The following is a 13981-nucleotide window of genomic DNA, read 5'->3' on the forward strand; positions in this document are numbered from 1 at the left end:
TATAGTTATGATATTTGCATAATAAACCCCCAGAAGTCCCAAATACACTCCCAGAATATTATAAGTAGTAGTAGTTTCTTTACCATACAATGATGTAATTTTTTTTCTTCGATTTATTTTTGTTTATTTTTTTTCTTTGTACTAGCAATTATGCTATTGGAGTCACAGTTAACAATAAGGACAGTCTTCTTTTCACATAAAGGTTTTTTGCTCCTGTAGTAAGAAGAGTCCTTTGATAGGAGACTTCTGAACACTGCCAGTATTAGAGGTCTAAATTAGTTCAAACATTACCCTCTCTGTCATCTGTGTAATCAACAGATCATATGTATGTCGCTTAAAATCTAGGAAAATAGCAAAGATTGCAAAACACAGGCATGTGTAGCTGAAGCACATTATGGTATTTAATGCACAGAATTTGTAATTTTAATAGGAACCTAGGTATAAGTAAGCTGTGGTTTCCTAAATTGAGGTCTACAACAGAAATAGCATCCTAAAGCGTTCTTGTTTTCCATTGCTGATTCCTACTCACACAGTGAAACTGCAGCTCAATGCTGTAATAGTATAAAAAGATGGAAAGATGTTGCTGGTTTGGAGTTGGTACTTTCCTTAAAAAGCCAGATTTCTGCTTTTATTTGAATATTGTCCACACTGTTGTGCTGACTCAGCTGAGGGAATGACAGCATGGGGATGAGAACTGACTTGAGAATCAGGGAGGCTTTTAAACCATAGCTTGCTGTTGCTCTCAGAGACTTCATTTTATGAAATGTTCAAATTAGTTACTTAAGTGTGTTGTCCCTGTGAAGAGAATGAATCGGATGAAAACATGGAATAGACACACCCCTATTGAGCACATGCTCAAGTAATTTAGGGTCAAAAAACTTTGGAGTTGTGTAAACAGGAAAAAATAGTGATTATAATAAGGAAATTGTTGCTTCCCTATGGAACCAAGGTAACCCCTTTGCAATATGTGTTTGGACTGTGGCTTATGTAATAGTTAAAAATGTGTAGAAGGGGTGCAGATGACAGCTGTGAATATCTTCTAAGGACTGGAAGATTCTATTTGCAGTGAAATAAAAGCATAGACAACACGCTAAAAGTTAATGTGGTTCACGCTTGTTTCTTATTTCTTCAGAGAACTGACTTCTCCAGTTTTTACTACTGTATCTATTTCTGTAGTGCATGAGGCATATACTACTACTGCTCTGGACTTCTCTTCTGAGGAGAAACACTTTGCTGTAGTTAGTATTTTCTGTGTTAAATATGTATGAAATTTAAAGCCAAAGAAGCACACTTTGTGCTTATACCAGGAAGTGGGAGGATTATGATTCTCCCTTATTCACTTTATAACATTGGAGCAACTTACAAAGAAGCTTTGCCTTTTGCATAATAAGTTCTTTCTCTAACTGTTTTGTTTTCACAGAGAAACATAGCAATAACTGCAGTCTTAATCTCAGTATCAGATCAAAAGTATCTCACTGAAAACCGATTTTTTTTCACAGTGGGAAAGATAAATATGGAAATCTTAAATTTCATTTAAATTTTATAGAAATTGAATAAGATGACTGCCTTTATGTATTTGTAGCAGCCAGTGTTATAAGAAAAAACTTCTGTAGTATTTTTTGCTGCCTCCATACTAAAGTTCTGACTTTTTTAGTATTGACTGCAGGCTGGATCAGTCAGTGCATTTCATAAAACCAGTGAGTGAGACTTAATAAGCAACAGAATATGTATTAAATACATCTTAGCTTAATAGCTTGGCATTCTGAGATGAGTAGGAAAATAGAAAGTTCACTTACACTGGACATATTTGTTTTCCTTTATTTTTTCATAAGGAAGATAAGAGTTTTTCATAGTATGTGGTCACATAGAGCTGGTAAGAAAGAACATTTTTCATTATTAATATTAATCACACTCATATATAGAGAGGAGTAATCAGATTTTCAGTTTTGAACTTGGTATTTTTAATAATTCCTGTATTTTTTAATTATCAGTTTCTACTTTTATTGAGTGTTGTGAGGTGCATTATGTATGTTTTTAGAGAAAAAGAGACATGAGTTTGGTGTCTGCCTTGGTAGTAATCACAGGTATTACATTACTGTGAAATTCTGAGATGTTTTGTATCTATTAGAATTCAGGCTGAGTCTACTACAAATAAAAGCGTCACATATAGTCATGATTTTTCTGAATATGGCATTCTCTATTTTTGCAAAAGTGTTTATCTTCTTTTTCTGTGCTGAAATTATAGCCAAAATCTTATTTACAAGGTCAAGAAGCAATTAGGAAATGGGGACCATTCTCCACTAAGAAGAAATGTATTATATTCCCACTGCTTCAGTTGCAGTTCCATAAAGAAATTTTGGATACTTTGATTTAATTAATTTAATTAAGTTTTTCATAGCATACTTATTTTGTTCCACTGCAATTTCAGATGTTTACCAATTTTATGCTTGTATTTATTACATTCAGCTAACTGCTATATCCAAAATAAAAGCTTGTTTTGTTTAGTAATAAACCACTGATTAGAACATTCATGTAAGAAAAGGGAAATGTGTGTAAATTCCTGCCCAGAGAGCATTTAAAGCCTGCCACATCCTTTGATCAGCAGTCTGGGCAGAGCCATTGTCTGTCTTTCTGTTGACACTGAAAGATGGAAATACAAAAGAGATGGGACTTAAGAAGGCAAATGGAACCTTGGGTACTCTAGGGTTTAGAAAGCTTGTTTGAAAGAGCCTGAACTCTTCAATATCACCTTACAACTTCAATGAATGCTGATAGTGAGTTTCCAAGGACAGTTTTCAGCTGTTGCAGTCACAAACAAGGAGCTGCCTAGGAAGAGTTCCTTTTATCTTTCAGATCTTAAGCAGCGTCACTTCATTCTGTCAGGTGAGATAGGTTTGGAGATAGTAAACCTGTACATTGCCAGGTTTGGTAGCTGTCATCATTTTACATTTAGTAATTGCCTTGGTGACCTAGAAAACTATCTAGATGATGCAGCTTGTGGCAGTTCCAACAAGTACGGGTTTTAAAGTGTGCCACATATTTTACTGGCTCTCAGTGGAAAACTCTTCAAAATCTATTAAGTCGTCATGGTAGATAGTTCTAATTTTAGATCATTACAAACCACTGAAGTTAAAGACATCAGTAGCCTTGGAGCCTCCTGTAGGAACAGAAAAATGTACTGAAACACCCAGATTTTGTCAGTATTTAGTGACAAGTGAATATCAAATCACATGTGTATAGCAGTAATTGATTTTTATTGACTAGTGGGAAAAAGAAAAGGCCAGTTGGCTGAAAGTTTGCCTTGGTTTTCTTTTATTCTACCTCAGTGTCACCTTGATGCATTGTCACTGTATATTTTAATCCCATTTCTTTCTTTGAAATAACTTTTTTTTCTAAATGAGTTGAATTAAGAGAAAAGTGTGGATACCTCTTCCAAGGCTTTTCATTGTGAAATCATTGCAAAAGTGCTCTCAGGATAATTTGTGCTTTTTCAAATTACCTGTATTAAACTACTTGTGGATTTCACATCCTCTGTCAGCATATGAAAGTCACCCTCTGGAAAGCACTTAGCACTGTGAAGCAGGTATACCTCCTCATGGATCTGAACACGTTTGCAAAAATAGTAAATGGATTACATTTCTGTTAATTTCCTTTGGAGGACTCTTGAGTCTGGAAATTACAGGGAGAAATTTGCTGATATCAAACCTCTGATAGAAGGCATTGGGACCCTTGTGTTATTATTTGGCATTTCATCAGCAGTTGTTTCTGAAATGTATACAGTCCAGTCTTCTAAATAATAGTGCAGCTACCTAGTCCAGCTGCACTGCTGGGGGAAGAAAAAAAGGAAAAAACAACCCTCAAACTATGATATGACTGTGTATTAAATTCCATTTCCTGTTGCAGGAGACCTGTCTTTTTCAAGTTCTATTCTGTGTAGAAGTTCCAAGTCAGAATAGTCAGATGTGAATATGTTAAGTTGGTTGTTTTGCCTTTTTAAATTCTGAATTGGATCTGCAGAGATAATTGGGTTATTCAAACCACTTTCCCTTCCAGTGAGAACACCTATTTTGTACATAGAAACCTGGTCTTGTCATCTCATTCTAGCATCAAAAGCAGTTGCAGAAATTCTCCCTTGATACTTACATGAATGCACTCTCTAATTTACTCGACTTCTATAGATCTCTGGGAGCCAATATTTTGATTTAAATGCAGATTTCATTAAACTTGAGGTTAAAATGCCTAGAAGTGATGCCCAGGCTGTACCTTAGCAGAAAGTTCTAATTTTTCTTAGCTAGTCAGCTACAGAATAATTCTCACATTTCAATAAGAGAATTTACTTTTTCTTTAAGAAAACAGAACTTTGGGGTTTTTTTGACAAAACTTCAATCATACAAGGTGTTAAAATAAAATTAATCTTTTCCCCATGCAATTGTAACTCTACTCTATCGCCTCAGCAGCTAGAAAAAAAAAAATACCCTTTTTTTCTGTAAGCCTGACCAAATGGTCAATGATCAGAAAGTTCACAAGGAAAATATATTGTGAGATTAATTAGTCAAAATTTTATTACTTTGCAGTTAATTAAGAGACTACTCCTAGTATTTCATTTCTTTGTATATGTACCTGTAAATTCTCCCCTAAGCACTGGTGCTCACCTTTTCATTTAGCTTTGCTCTGTTTTGTGGTTCCTGACCTCTGCCCTTTTAACACACCAGTATAATGATTCAGCATGGCATAAACTGCCTGAAGTATTAGATTAATTGAATGCATGCATATGGACTGTTCAGTGTATTTGCAGTAGGCTGGGTTCTTGGGCTTGCTGTTTGTGTAGATCCATACGTATACCACGTGTATTTATATTGAAATCCCTGTGGGCAAGGCAACAGTGAACTGCTACAGCACAAAAATAGATTTAAGCCACAAGGCCATTCCTGGAGATCTCTTATTCCTCCTGAATAGTTATGGAAGGTTTCGTATTCCTGCCTCATAGAATTTTCTCTTTTACCCCAATCTCTGAACACATCGAAATTCTTCCACATTTTGCAGAGTGGCATTATTATTTGTAATGAGTGTTTTACTCTCAATAATCCAAGGAAATGTCTGTTGTGCACTAACGTATTTACTTACACAGTAAAATAGTCAGGATTATTACAAAAGGCTAAATAGATACCCAAAAAAGAGAATACTCTGCATCATCTCCACATTTACTGTGACAAGTTTTGTTATCAGTATGAGTAATTGAATGTATATGTGTGAACCAAGAATTAAAGCATTTTAAAGCACTTTGAAAAGGACTGGTAAGTCATTCTTCCACATTTAAAAAAATATCTAACATAATATAAATCACAATCAATTCAATTTTATTTTAACAATGTCTATTTATACTTAATTTCCAATTTTTGTGGATTTGGGGGTGTTTATGTCTGTGTTGGCTATTAAAAGTCATTGAGCTTTGAAAGGGTATTCAGTTTAGATCAGTAGCAAATGTAGGTTTAGTATCCGTACTTCATTATTCATAGAGAGAAACTAGAGCATGGAGCACTTCGTCAATTTTTAAATGTTTTTCTCACTACAGTGTTTCTTCAAAGGGCAAAGTAATGAATCATAAATTAACAAACATCAGGTTGACTAAGGTTTTTTTTCTTTTCTTCTATTTCTCTCCTTTTGTGCTGCATGTCGTACTCAGATTGGTTCTCTCCTCTGTTTCGGACTACTTTGCAGCAATGTTCACTAATGATGTAAGGGAGGCAAGACAGGAAGAAATCAAGATGGAAGGTGTGGAGCCAAAGGCATTGTGGGCTCTGGTTCAATATGCATATACAGGTAATTGAAGTGAAAATGGGAATTTCATCTAATGAATTGTCCTCATGTGAGCATTGTATTCCATTACTAGATTTCAAGTGCTCTTTACAAATTATTCACATTATTTAAATACTTATAAATAAATAACAATAAATCATAGAATATCCTGATTTGGAAGCAACCTACAAGGATTCTCAAAGTCTAACTCCTGACCCTGCTCAGAACATCCCAACAATCACACCATGTGTCCCAGAGTGTTTTCCAAATTCTTCTTGAGCTGTCAGGCTTGGTGCTGTGACCGCTTCCCTGGGTAGCCTCTTCCAGTGTCCAACTGGGCAGTGCCCTCTAGGGGAAGAATCTTTTCCTAATGGAAAAGGAACCTTTTCCTAACCCCCTTCAGGGCATTCCCTCGGGTCCCGTCACCAGTCAGCAGAGAGAAGAGATGAGTGCCTTCCCCTCCCCTTCTCCGGTGAGAAAGCTGTAGACAGCAATTGGGTCTCATTGCTGTTACCTGAGACAACCATAAAGTTTCTCTGATAATACTACATTCAGTTAGTTAACAAATTATGTGAATCTATTAAATGTATCAGGACTGACAAAAAAAGGAATCTCATTAGGATTCCCTTTCCTTACATCATTATAGATACTAATTTTGAAAACTATTAGTTATCTAATGCTGAGGGTGATGTTTACTAAGCCTTCTCTTCTGTCATATAATCTGTAAATAATTCCGTTGCCCTGGGGTTTTCAGGAGTTTGTAAGATTATAATAAGAGCAAACTAATGTGATTTTCTTTTTGATGTTACTAGGTCGCCTTGAATTAAAAGAAGATAACATTGAGTGCCTGTTGTCTACAGCTTGCCTTCTTCAGCTCTCTCAGGTTGTAGAAGCATGCTGTAAATTCTTAATGAAGCAGCTTCACCCATCCAATTGCCTTGGAATCCGATCTTTTGCTGATGCGCAGGGTTGCACTGACTTGCACAAGGTGGCTCACAATTACACCATGGTATGTTGTTACATTAAGTATCATCTGCTTTATTTAGTAAGGAAAATACAGAATGTTTTCCTAAATATAGTACTAATGTTTTTCCCCCAGAAAGCCTTCATAGTTTTCAAACAAGAATATGTTCCCATGATGAAAAATTTACAAAATAGCTGCAAAGTTGCTGGTTTAGAGTTGGAAGGAAATACACAAGCATAAATGCCCTGTAACAGAAATAGAATTGTGGAGTATGCATTTAATAACATATTTCAAAAACCTGTTCTTCTTTCTGACAGTCAAAAACTGCAAACTTCACAGTGGGGAAGCTGCCATCACCTATTCCAAAATAACACATTACTAAATGGAGGGGTAGAGTTCCTTTTTTGTAATGAACTGGAGTAATCAGGTTCTAAGTTATACTTGGGGTATGAATGTGGACATTCAGCAATATAGATTCTGCACTATCCTTAATAATTTAGCAACGGGATGTCAGGCATCAAAGAATTTAATCTTCGGCTAGACAATATGACAAAACTTGCCAATTATATTTTTGAGTTAACTTACAGAAATTCAGACCTACCAACTTAAGTAAACTTAATCTGCTTAACAGTCATCTTTTTATTTTAATGCAAAACGTTCTTTTTTTTCTTCTCATAAGTTTATTTTAGTAAAGTTATCAGAAGAAGGCAGAAGAAGTATCTCTGAAGCAAGTCAGTTCTTCTGCTCTTTGCAGTTTTGTGAGGCATTTTGCTCACTTGTTGATGAAATTTTCACTAAGTAAGCTCTTGGGATCTGACTGAGGGCATGTAGATACTGCATAAGAGATGTGGGAATGAAGATAGTACTTAATTTGCTTGTGTGTCATGGCATTACCTTGCCATTAAGTTACTGGCTTAGATCCAAGAGTTGTAATTTATGTCTTGTAATTAGTATTAGAAATCTGTGGCTCTTCCTCTTGCTGCCTTAGGTTTTGCTGGTTTAAAACAATTTTTTTGTAAAATTACTTCTTCTTGGCTTAAATTAATTTAGTTTAGTATGTACAGAAGTTTAAGGTAGATTTTTTCTTTCCATATACAAGACAATGTTCTTCTGCAGTGAATGGATCTCTCAGATATTTAATATCATGGACACACGAATTTACTGAGGCAGATCAATAAATAAGGTGCAAATTGTAACTTGCATGTTTCTATTCTTGGTCTTCATTATTGCACAAACAAAAATAAAGAGACTGCAGTTAGGTTGAATGTGCAATGAAACAGTAAAGTAAATGTGGCTTATGCCTTTGAGGAGTATTAGAATTTATGTTAAGTGAGACCAGTGATAGAAAAAATATGTGAAAAGAGAAACTCTCTCCTCTGATCTACTTGTTCCTTTTCAGAATAAGCGTGTATTTTGGTCTGGGCTGTAGTCATGTCCTGTATAAGTGAACTACCAATATCAGAATAGTTAGAATTATTAGACTAATGCATCCTTAATGGGGAATGTTGGCATTCCAGTCTTAGTATTCTGACTGGCAATTCATGACTTAGGGAAAATAGGGGCTGTGAACTTCCTAAAAGCCATGCTTTTGCAGTGCATATCTTTTTTTCAGACCAGAGGAAAATAGTTCTGTGCCTTTTGGCTGTTGTTTATTTTGGTGGCAAAGTTGTTGCTTTTAAGGTTTTGATGTGAATAAAATTCAAATTAGGTGGATTTTAAAAAGCTATTTTCAAAACTAATTAGTTGTGCTAGATGAATTTTTCCCAAGGCCTCTTTTAATGTTGTTTAGTTCCAACAGAGACATTAAATTGAATTTTAGTAATAATGAGTAATAGAGAAGAAGCTTCTTTATTTTGAAATGAATGTTGCTATGGAAACTGCATAGAAATGTCTAGTCTAATTGAATCTTCTATTAAAATAAATCCCCAAGTAATTTCATTTGTTTAAAAGCTGTTTGAAAAAAGAAAATGTTCAACACTAGTAAGTGCTAGGTACTTGATGCTCTTTCCATTAGGAAGTATTAGAAGGTAAGGGTTAAGTACACCTGTAGTAGCTGGCAAAATTCTCTTTGTTAAAATAGGGAATTATTTTTATGCTGCATTGGGCTGCATAGAACAGTGTGGGATTATACTGAGTGCAGTTTATAGTTCTGGTTCTTCTAAAATACTTGTAATAGAAGTTACTGAATAGTATAAAATACTTACATTTTAATTTACATGTTATTTTCTATGAGTTTTTCTTTGACAGAAAATAAACCCTGATTGCCATTTAATATTTTTACAAGTAAAACAACTTCTCTGTTTTAAAGGTTTTTATCACACATGTAATAAGTTTGTAATCATTTTACCTGCTTCATTAAAATACATTTTTACATGAAGTTTGAAATTCAGGTGAAATGAGCATTTGTTTAAACTGGAGGATGAATCAGTGAGTTATCCCATTGGGTCTGCCTTTGTAAATAGTGTTCTTCTGTCTGAGTAAAGAACATTAATCATTGGAAAGCATCAGTGATTAAAAAAAAAAAAGAGAAGAGGAAGGATTTGAATGTTGCATTTCTTCATATTACAGATGTATTTATGCTAAAAGGACTGAAGTGTTGCATTACTTCATTTCTTACTGTGTTGATTAATTGTTTTGACAGAAGGGAACAGTTTATCAAAACTGGTCGATTATTGGCATTACAAACTTAAGCTTGAAAAGTCCTCAATATACTTCAATATATGAAGTGAAACATGAAATGAACTGAAGTGATTTGTAGTGGATTTAATGCTGTATAAAGAGCAACTCTGATTTTTACACATCACAGTTCTAAAATAGGGTTGATAGAGTAATGAAATGTATCTGAGTAAAGATATCTTTTGAGCAAAGGTTACCCTGTTTTGCTGTGGTTTATATATAGTATTTGGGGCATACAGTTGTAAATTTAGGCATTTTTTTGGACTGGCCAGTATTGTATCTGTTTGCTTTAACGAATTTGTAATGGCAGTTTTGCACAAAATGCCTTCTGTGCATCTTTACTGCTGTCTTCGAAGTCAGAACAAACACCCCTTTTTGACATCTTGTTTGTTTGAAACAGTTAGTGTACCTTGAATGAAAACCAATAGATCATTTTCCACAAAAAAAGTAAACAAAAGGGAAGTTAATACTTGAACTTTGAGATGAGGAAAAGCTGGCCTCTGTTATTTCCAGAATATGAACTATCTGTGGTAACTAGTGAGGTGTTCTTGGGTAAGTGTCAGTAGCTTCTTCAGTAGCCAGATTTTAACTTTATGATTTGCAACTAAAAAAGAAAGGGCAGACATTCAAAACTTTGTGTTTTGTGCCTGAGTTAGTCCCTGTGTAATCATTGTTGATCAGCTATGCATTCTTAAAGCAGAGTGAAAAGTCATTTTGATTTTCATCAGAAGTCTTCAGAAAATACATGAGCAGTGATAGTATTACAAGATTCAGATAAAGTAAGTTTTGGAATTTGTGACTTCTGAACAAGCCAATGGATGTATAAAAAGAAAAAATAACAGAGTAATAGATTGGGTCCAAGCACAGAAACTAGGTAGTTTTGCAGAAGAAAATGTGTGGCACACTTAGACTTGCTATATCCTGTAAGGCAGTAGTTGGGTAACAAAAAATCATGGAGTTATGATTTGGAAGAAATAATTAAAGAGGGATAATTTGTCCTTTTTTTCTTGCAATAGTCAGGACAGTTTTTTCTTTTGTTAGTGGAGTGCATGAAGAGAGGAGAAATTTAAATGTCTTCTGTCCATAAAGGGCCAGAACCAAAAATTGTGGTATTGCCTAAAACAAGGATTTTATATTCTTGCACCTGAAATTGCAGTCCAAAATATCCTGCTCAGTAATCAGCTGGCTTGGAATACTCATTCACTTCCTTTTCACGTGTGAAAACCCAAGATATTTTTGTCTTTCAAGTTCCCTCAGCCCTGCCTAGCACAACAGATCAGTACTGCCTTGTCAAGATTGAATAGGTTTCTGCATGATGCTCAGTCTGTTTTGGAATCCAGGAACAGTGCAATGAGGAGTCAAGCTACAATAGCTGTACTCTAAACAAGCCCTGCACACAGTGAAAGTATTAGATTGGTTGATTGTTTAGCACATCAGTCAAATCTGAGTAAAAGTAAAGAAGGTGGTATCTGACAGCTGTTTGACTATTAATAGTTTACCAGAAAGTTAATTAGCTCACTTCTTAGTGAATTCATACTTAGTTGACCAGTGGACTGAAGCAGTCAGCAGACAAAATAACATTTCCTGATTGCTGTCATTCAGATCCTGTGAGTCAAACACCCCTTGCTTTTTGGTTACCCAAGTCCAGAGTTTAAGCAGAGCCCCATGGTTAGAGCTCCCTGTTGGGCAGCCTCAGTCCCTCTCAACCTGCAGATGTCTGATGCTCTCCAAGGTTTTCATCCTTCTGACACAGTGTGCAGGGAGACTAACCACCTCACTGCATCCCACTGTAGGGATGAAGTATCATTTAGAAATACACATCATGGCATCTTATTTTTATGTGCTCCTAATATTTTTTGTTCTGTACCAAGTCCAAGGCAGACCTGTGGTTAATAGTATCAGTATTAATCACTCTGCAGTTGCTGAAGAATGAATTCGAGGTTATGATGTGAATGAGCAGTACCCAGCACTGAGCATGAGGACTGCATGTCCCTGTCTTGGTTAACACATAAGCCTCAGGCTACTTATTTGATAAAGTTTCCAAGCTCTTTGAGGAGCTAATTTTGAGGTTGGGAAATTCTTTTTACTTTCAGGACCAGAAAGCAAGGGATTGAAACTGCAGACCATTTGTTCTCTGAATTATCCTGTTCTTCCACAGAGAGTTCCCATAAGAAGAAAGAAAGAAAAGGCTAATGAGGAGGTTAAGAATTCTAGGAGATACATTGGCTCCTTCTTTTTGTCTTCAGAATCTCTGTCTGTAAAGGAAGAGGAATTTTCAAGTTCTGGTTATAAAAAAAACCAGACATAGGACAAAGAGTGCCTGTATTCCCAGTGGAATGCTTTGATACTCTGCTCAAAAGGAGTCTCTTGCTTTAAAAATAGAATGGGAGCAAGAGGAAATTGAACTTGTTCCCATCCAAAAGAAATGGTCTGTCTGCAAGCAACAAGAAGGAAAATCAGGCTTTTTACATATAAAAGCTGTTGAAGTGATGAAATCCAGTTGGAAAAAAGCTTTCCAAAGAGGATCCATGATTGACTTATGCAAGATCAGCTTGTTGTTGCCTCCAGAGACAAAAGAACTTTTCATGCAAGTGCTTTCCCCTTCCTCTTCCTGTGATCTGGATAGACAATTTGGAAAATTTAAGGTAGTAAGTGTTGGTGTTTCTCTCTGTCAGAACTCACTGCCTGTTCATTCAGCAAAACTAAAAGCACAGCTCCAGCTTGCATACTTTCTAGGAAAAAGAACCAACAAAAAAGCAGCCAGTGGAAACAGATGAACTCAGTGGAATATGAATTCCTGTGAACTGTGTGTTTAAACTGTGGAAATAATTTTGATCACTTCTCAGATTCAATTTTACTGCCAGGCATTTAATATCAGAGTGAAATAAATAGCAATGTGTATGTAGTGCTTCTGAATATTGGTACAGTTCCTTTCACTGATTTTAATTAATATATTTGTTCAATTTAACTTTTATTTTGTAATACAAATAGTCAAATGAATTAAAGAGGAAAAGACAACTCTGTCTCACTTCTAATTTACTATAGCTCTTGCTTGGAAGTACTTTTTTGTGTAGACAATTGGATCTTTGTTGTAGGAAAGCTTTTCAGATATTATATATTTTCAGATATTAAATGTGAACGTTTTCTTTCCACATTCTGTCTGCAAGTAGAATTACGTACACCTATAACATTTTGAGTTATTTTCCTGATTTCCAGAATTACCCATGGAGTGGAGTAACTTTGATCTTTCCCCTTACAAATCTTGTAGCCAGTTTATGTACATCTGGCTTTCATGTAAGATGGACTATTTACACCTAATTAGATTTTCCTCTTAGCTCAGCTTTTTTTTTTTTTTATTCATCAGTATCTTTGGAGTACTGAGGTATAGCTTTGAAAGCATTAGGCCAAGAAATAAAAAAGAAGTATTAACTTTTTTGCTTTGTTGTCATCATGCCCATTGCATATATCATGCCAAACTGTACTATTGTTTTTGTTGCCATTTTAAATACTAAATTCAGACCTGTTTTGCAGTGCATGTCTTGCTTCTTCTTGTGAGTTTATCCTCTTTTTTGACCTAAAAATCCTTTTTTCTTTCCAATATGTGCTTCTAATCTACAGGTTTTTTTTGTTAGCATGCAATTCTTTCTTTTTAAATCATTAAACAAGACACTAAGGCTGATTTTCATATTAGGCCCACTTAGATTTCCGTGTTTGTGGATTTAACACATTTTGTTCTCCAAGTGTTTTAGAGGTGCACATAGTGGCAGACCAAAACCAGCACCCCATTCACTGGCTATCTAGCAATCCACAGTGCATTTAATAAATTGATTGTAACATTGTTATCATCATGAAGCTACTCGCAGTTTTGAGTGTGAATTTAGATGCAGTGAGCTACCAAAATACAAGAATATGTTGTGATTTTACTTTTCTGCTTTTGCTTACTTTGCTTTGCTGCCTTGTAAAGGTATATGGGGAGAGGGGATAGAAATAACATCAACCTTTTCTGTTATATCCACGTTTTTCACTGTAATGGTGCTGATTGTGTGTTCATGGTGCTGATTGTGTTTCTACATACTTCTGCTATTCCAGCTTAAACTGATCAGAATCCTTACAGAATATGCTGCAAATCCTCATATTATGAAGTAATCAGATATCAGTGTAGGATGTGTTACATATTGTGAATTTCTTATTTTGAAGTAAGGATTTGTTGCTGAAGATGACAGATGAAAGTTAGAAGATTGAGTCCTATTAGAATAAATATTGTTAGTGTAGTAAGGCATGTGTAATATTGTGGATTCTTTGTATGTTTTGCTCCCCAGTCAAATCAGATCAATTGTATAAAACCTATGAAATGGCAAAATAAACTTAAAATAATCCATTTTAAATCAACAATAAAATTGTTAGTGTTGATTATTTTCTCTGAAAACTTACTGCTACATTTTCATCTAGCAGTAATGAAAACAGTTACATGTGCCCAGTTGTAGTGTGTTGTGCTTTTTGCTTGACAACAGGAACAAAGTGCATCTTTTTAACTGTACTTCAGAA

General features: G+C 35.2%; 1 protein-coding gene across 8 annotated transcripts in view; it reads left to right on the plus strand.

Moving 5' to 3' along the window:
• Positions 1-13981, plus strand: part of KLHL5 (kelch like family member 5) — a 51799-nt gene that overhangs the window by 21952 nt on the left and 15866 nt on the right. For 7 of the 8 annotated variants that reach the window (XM_041490366.1, XM_041490385.1, XM_041490340.1 and 4 more), the window contains 2 exons: positions 5684-5820; positions 6609-6805. In XM_041490366.1, the coding sequence (XP_041346300.1) occupies positions 5684-5820; positions 6609-6805 (334 nt within the window). The remainder of the gene's footprint in view (positions 1-5683; positions 5821-6608; positions 6806-13981) is intronic. The other variant, XM_041490376.1, reaches the window with a different exon arrangement.

This window comes from Pyrgilauda ruficollis, unplaced genomic scaffold (genome assembly GCF_017590135.1).
Source record: "Pyrgilauda ruficollis isolate IOZ18807 unplaced genomic scaffold, ASM1759013v1 scaffold1, whole genome shotgun sequence".
NCBI lineage: Eukaryota > Metazoa > Chordata > Aves > Passeriformes > Passeridae > Pyrgilauda > Pyrgilauda ruficollis.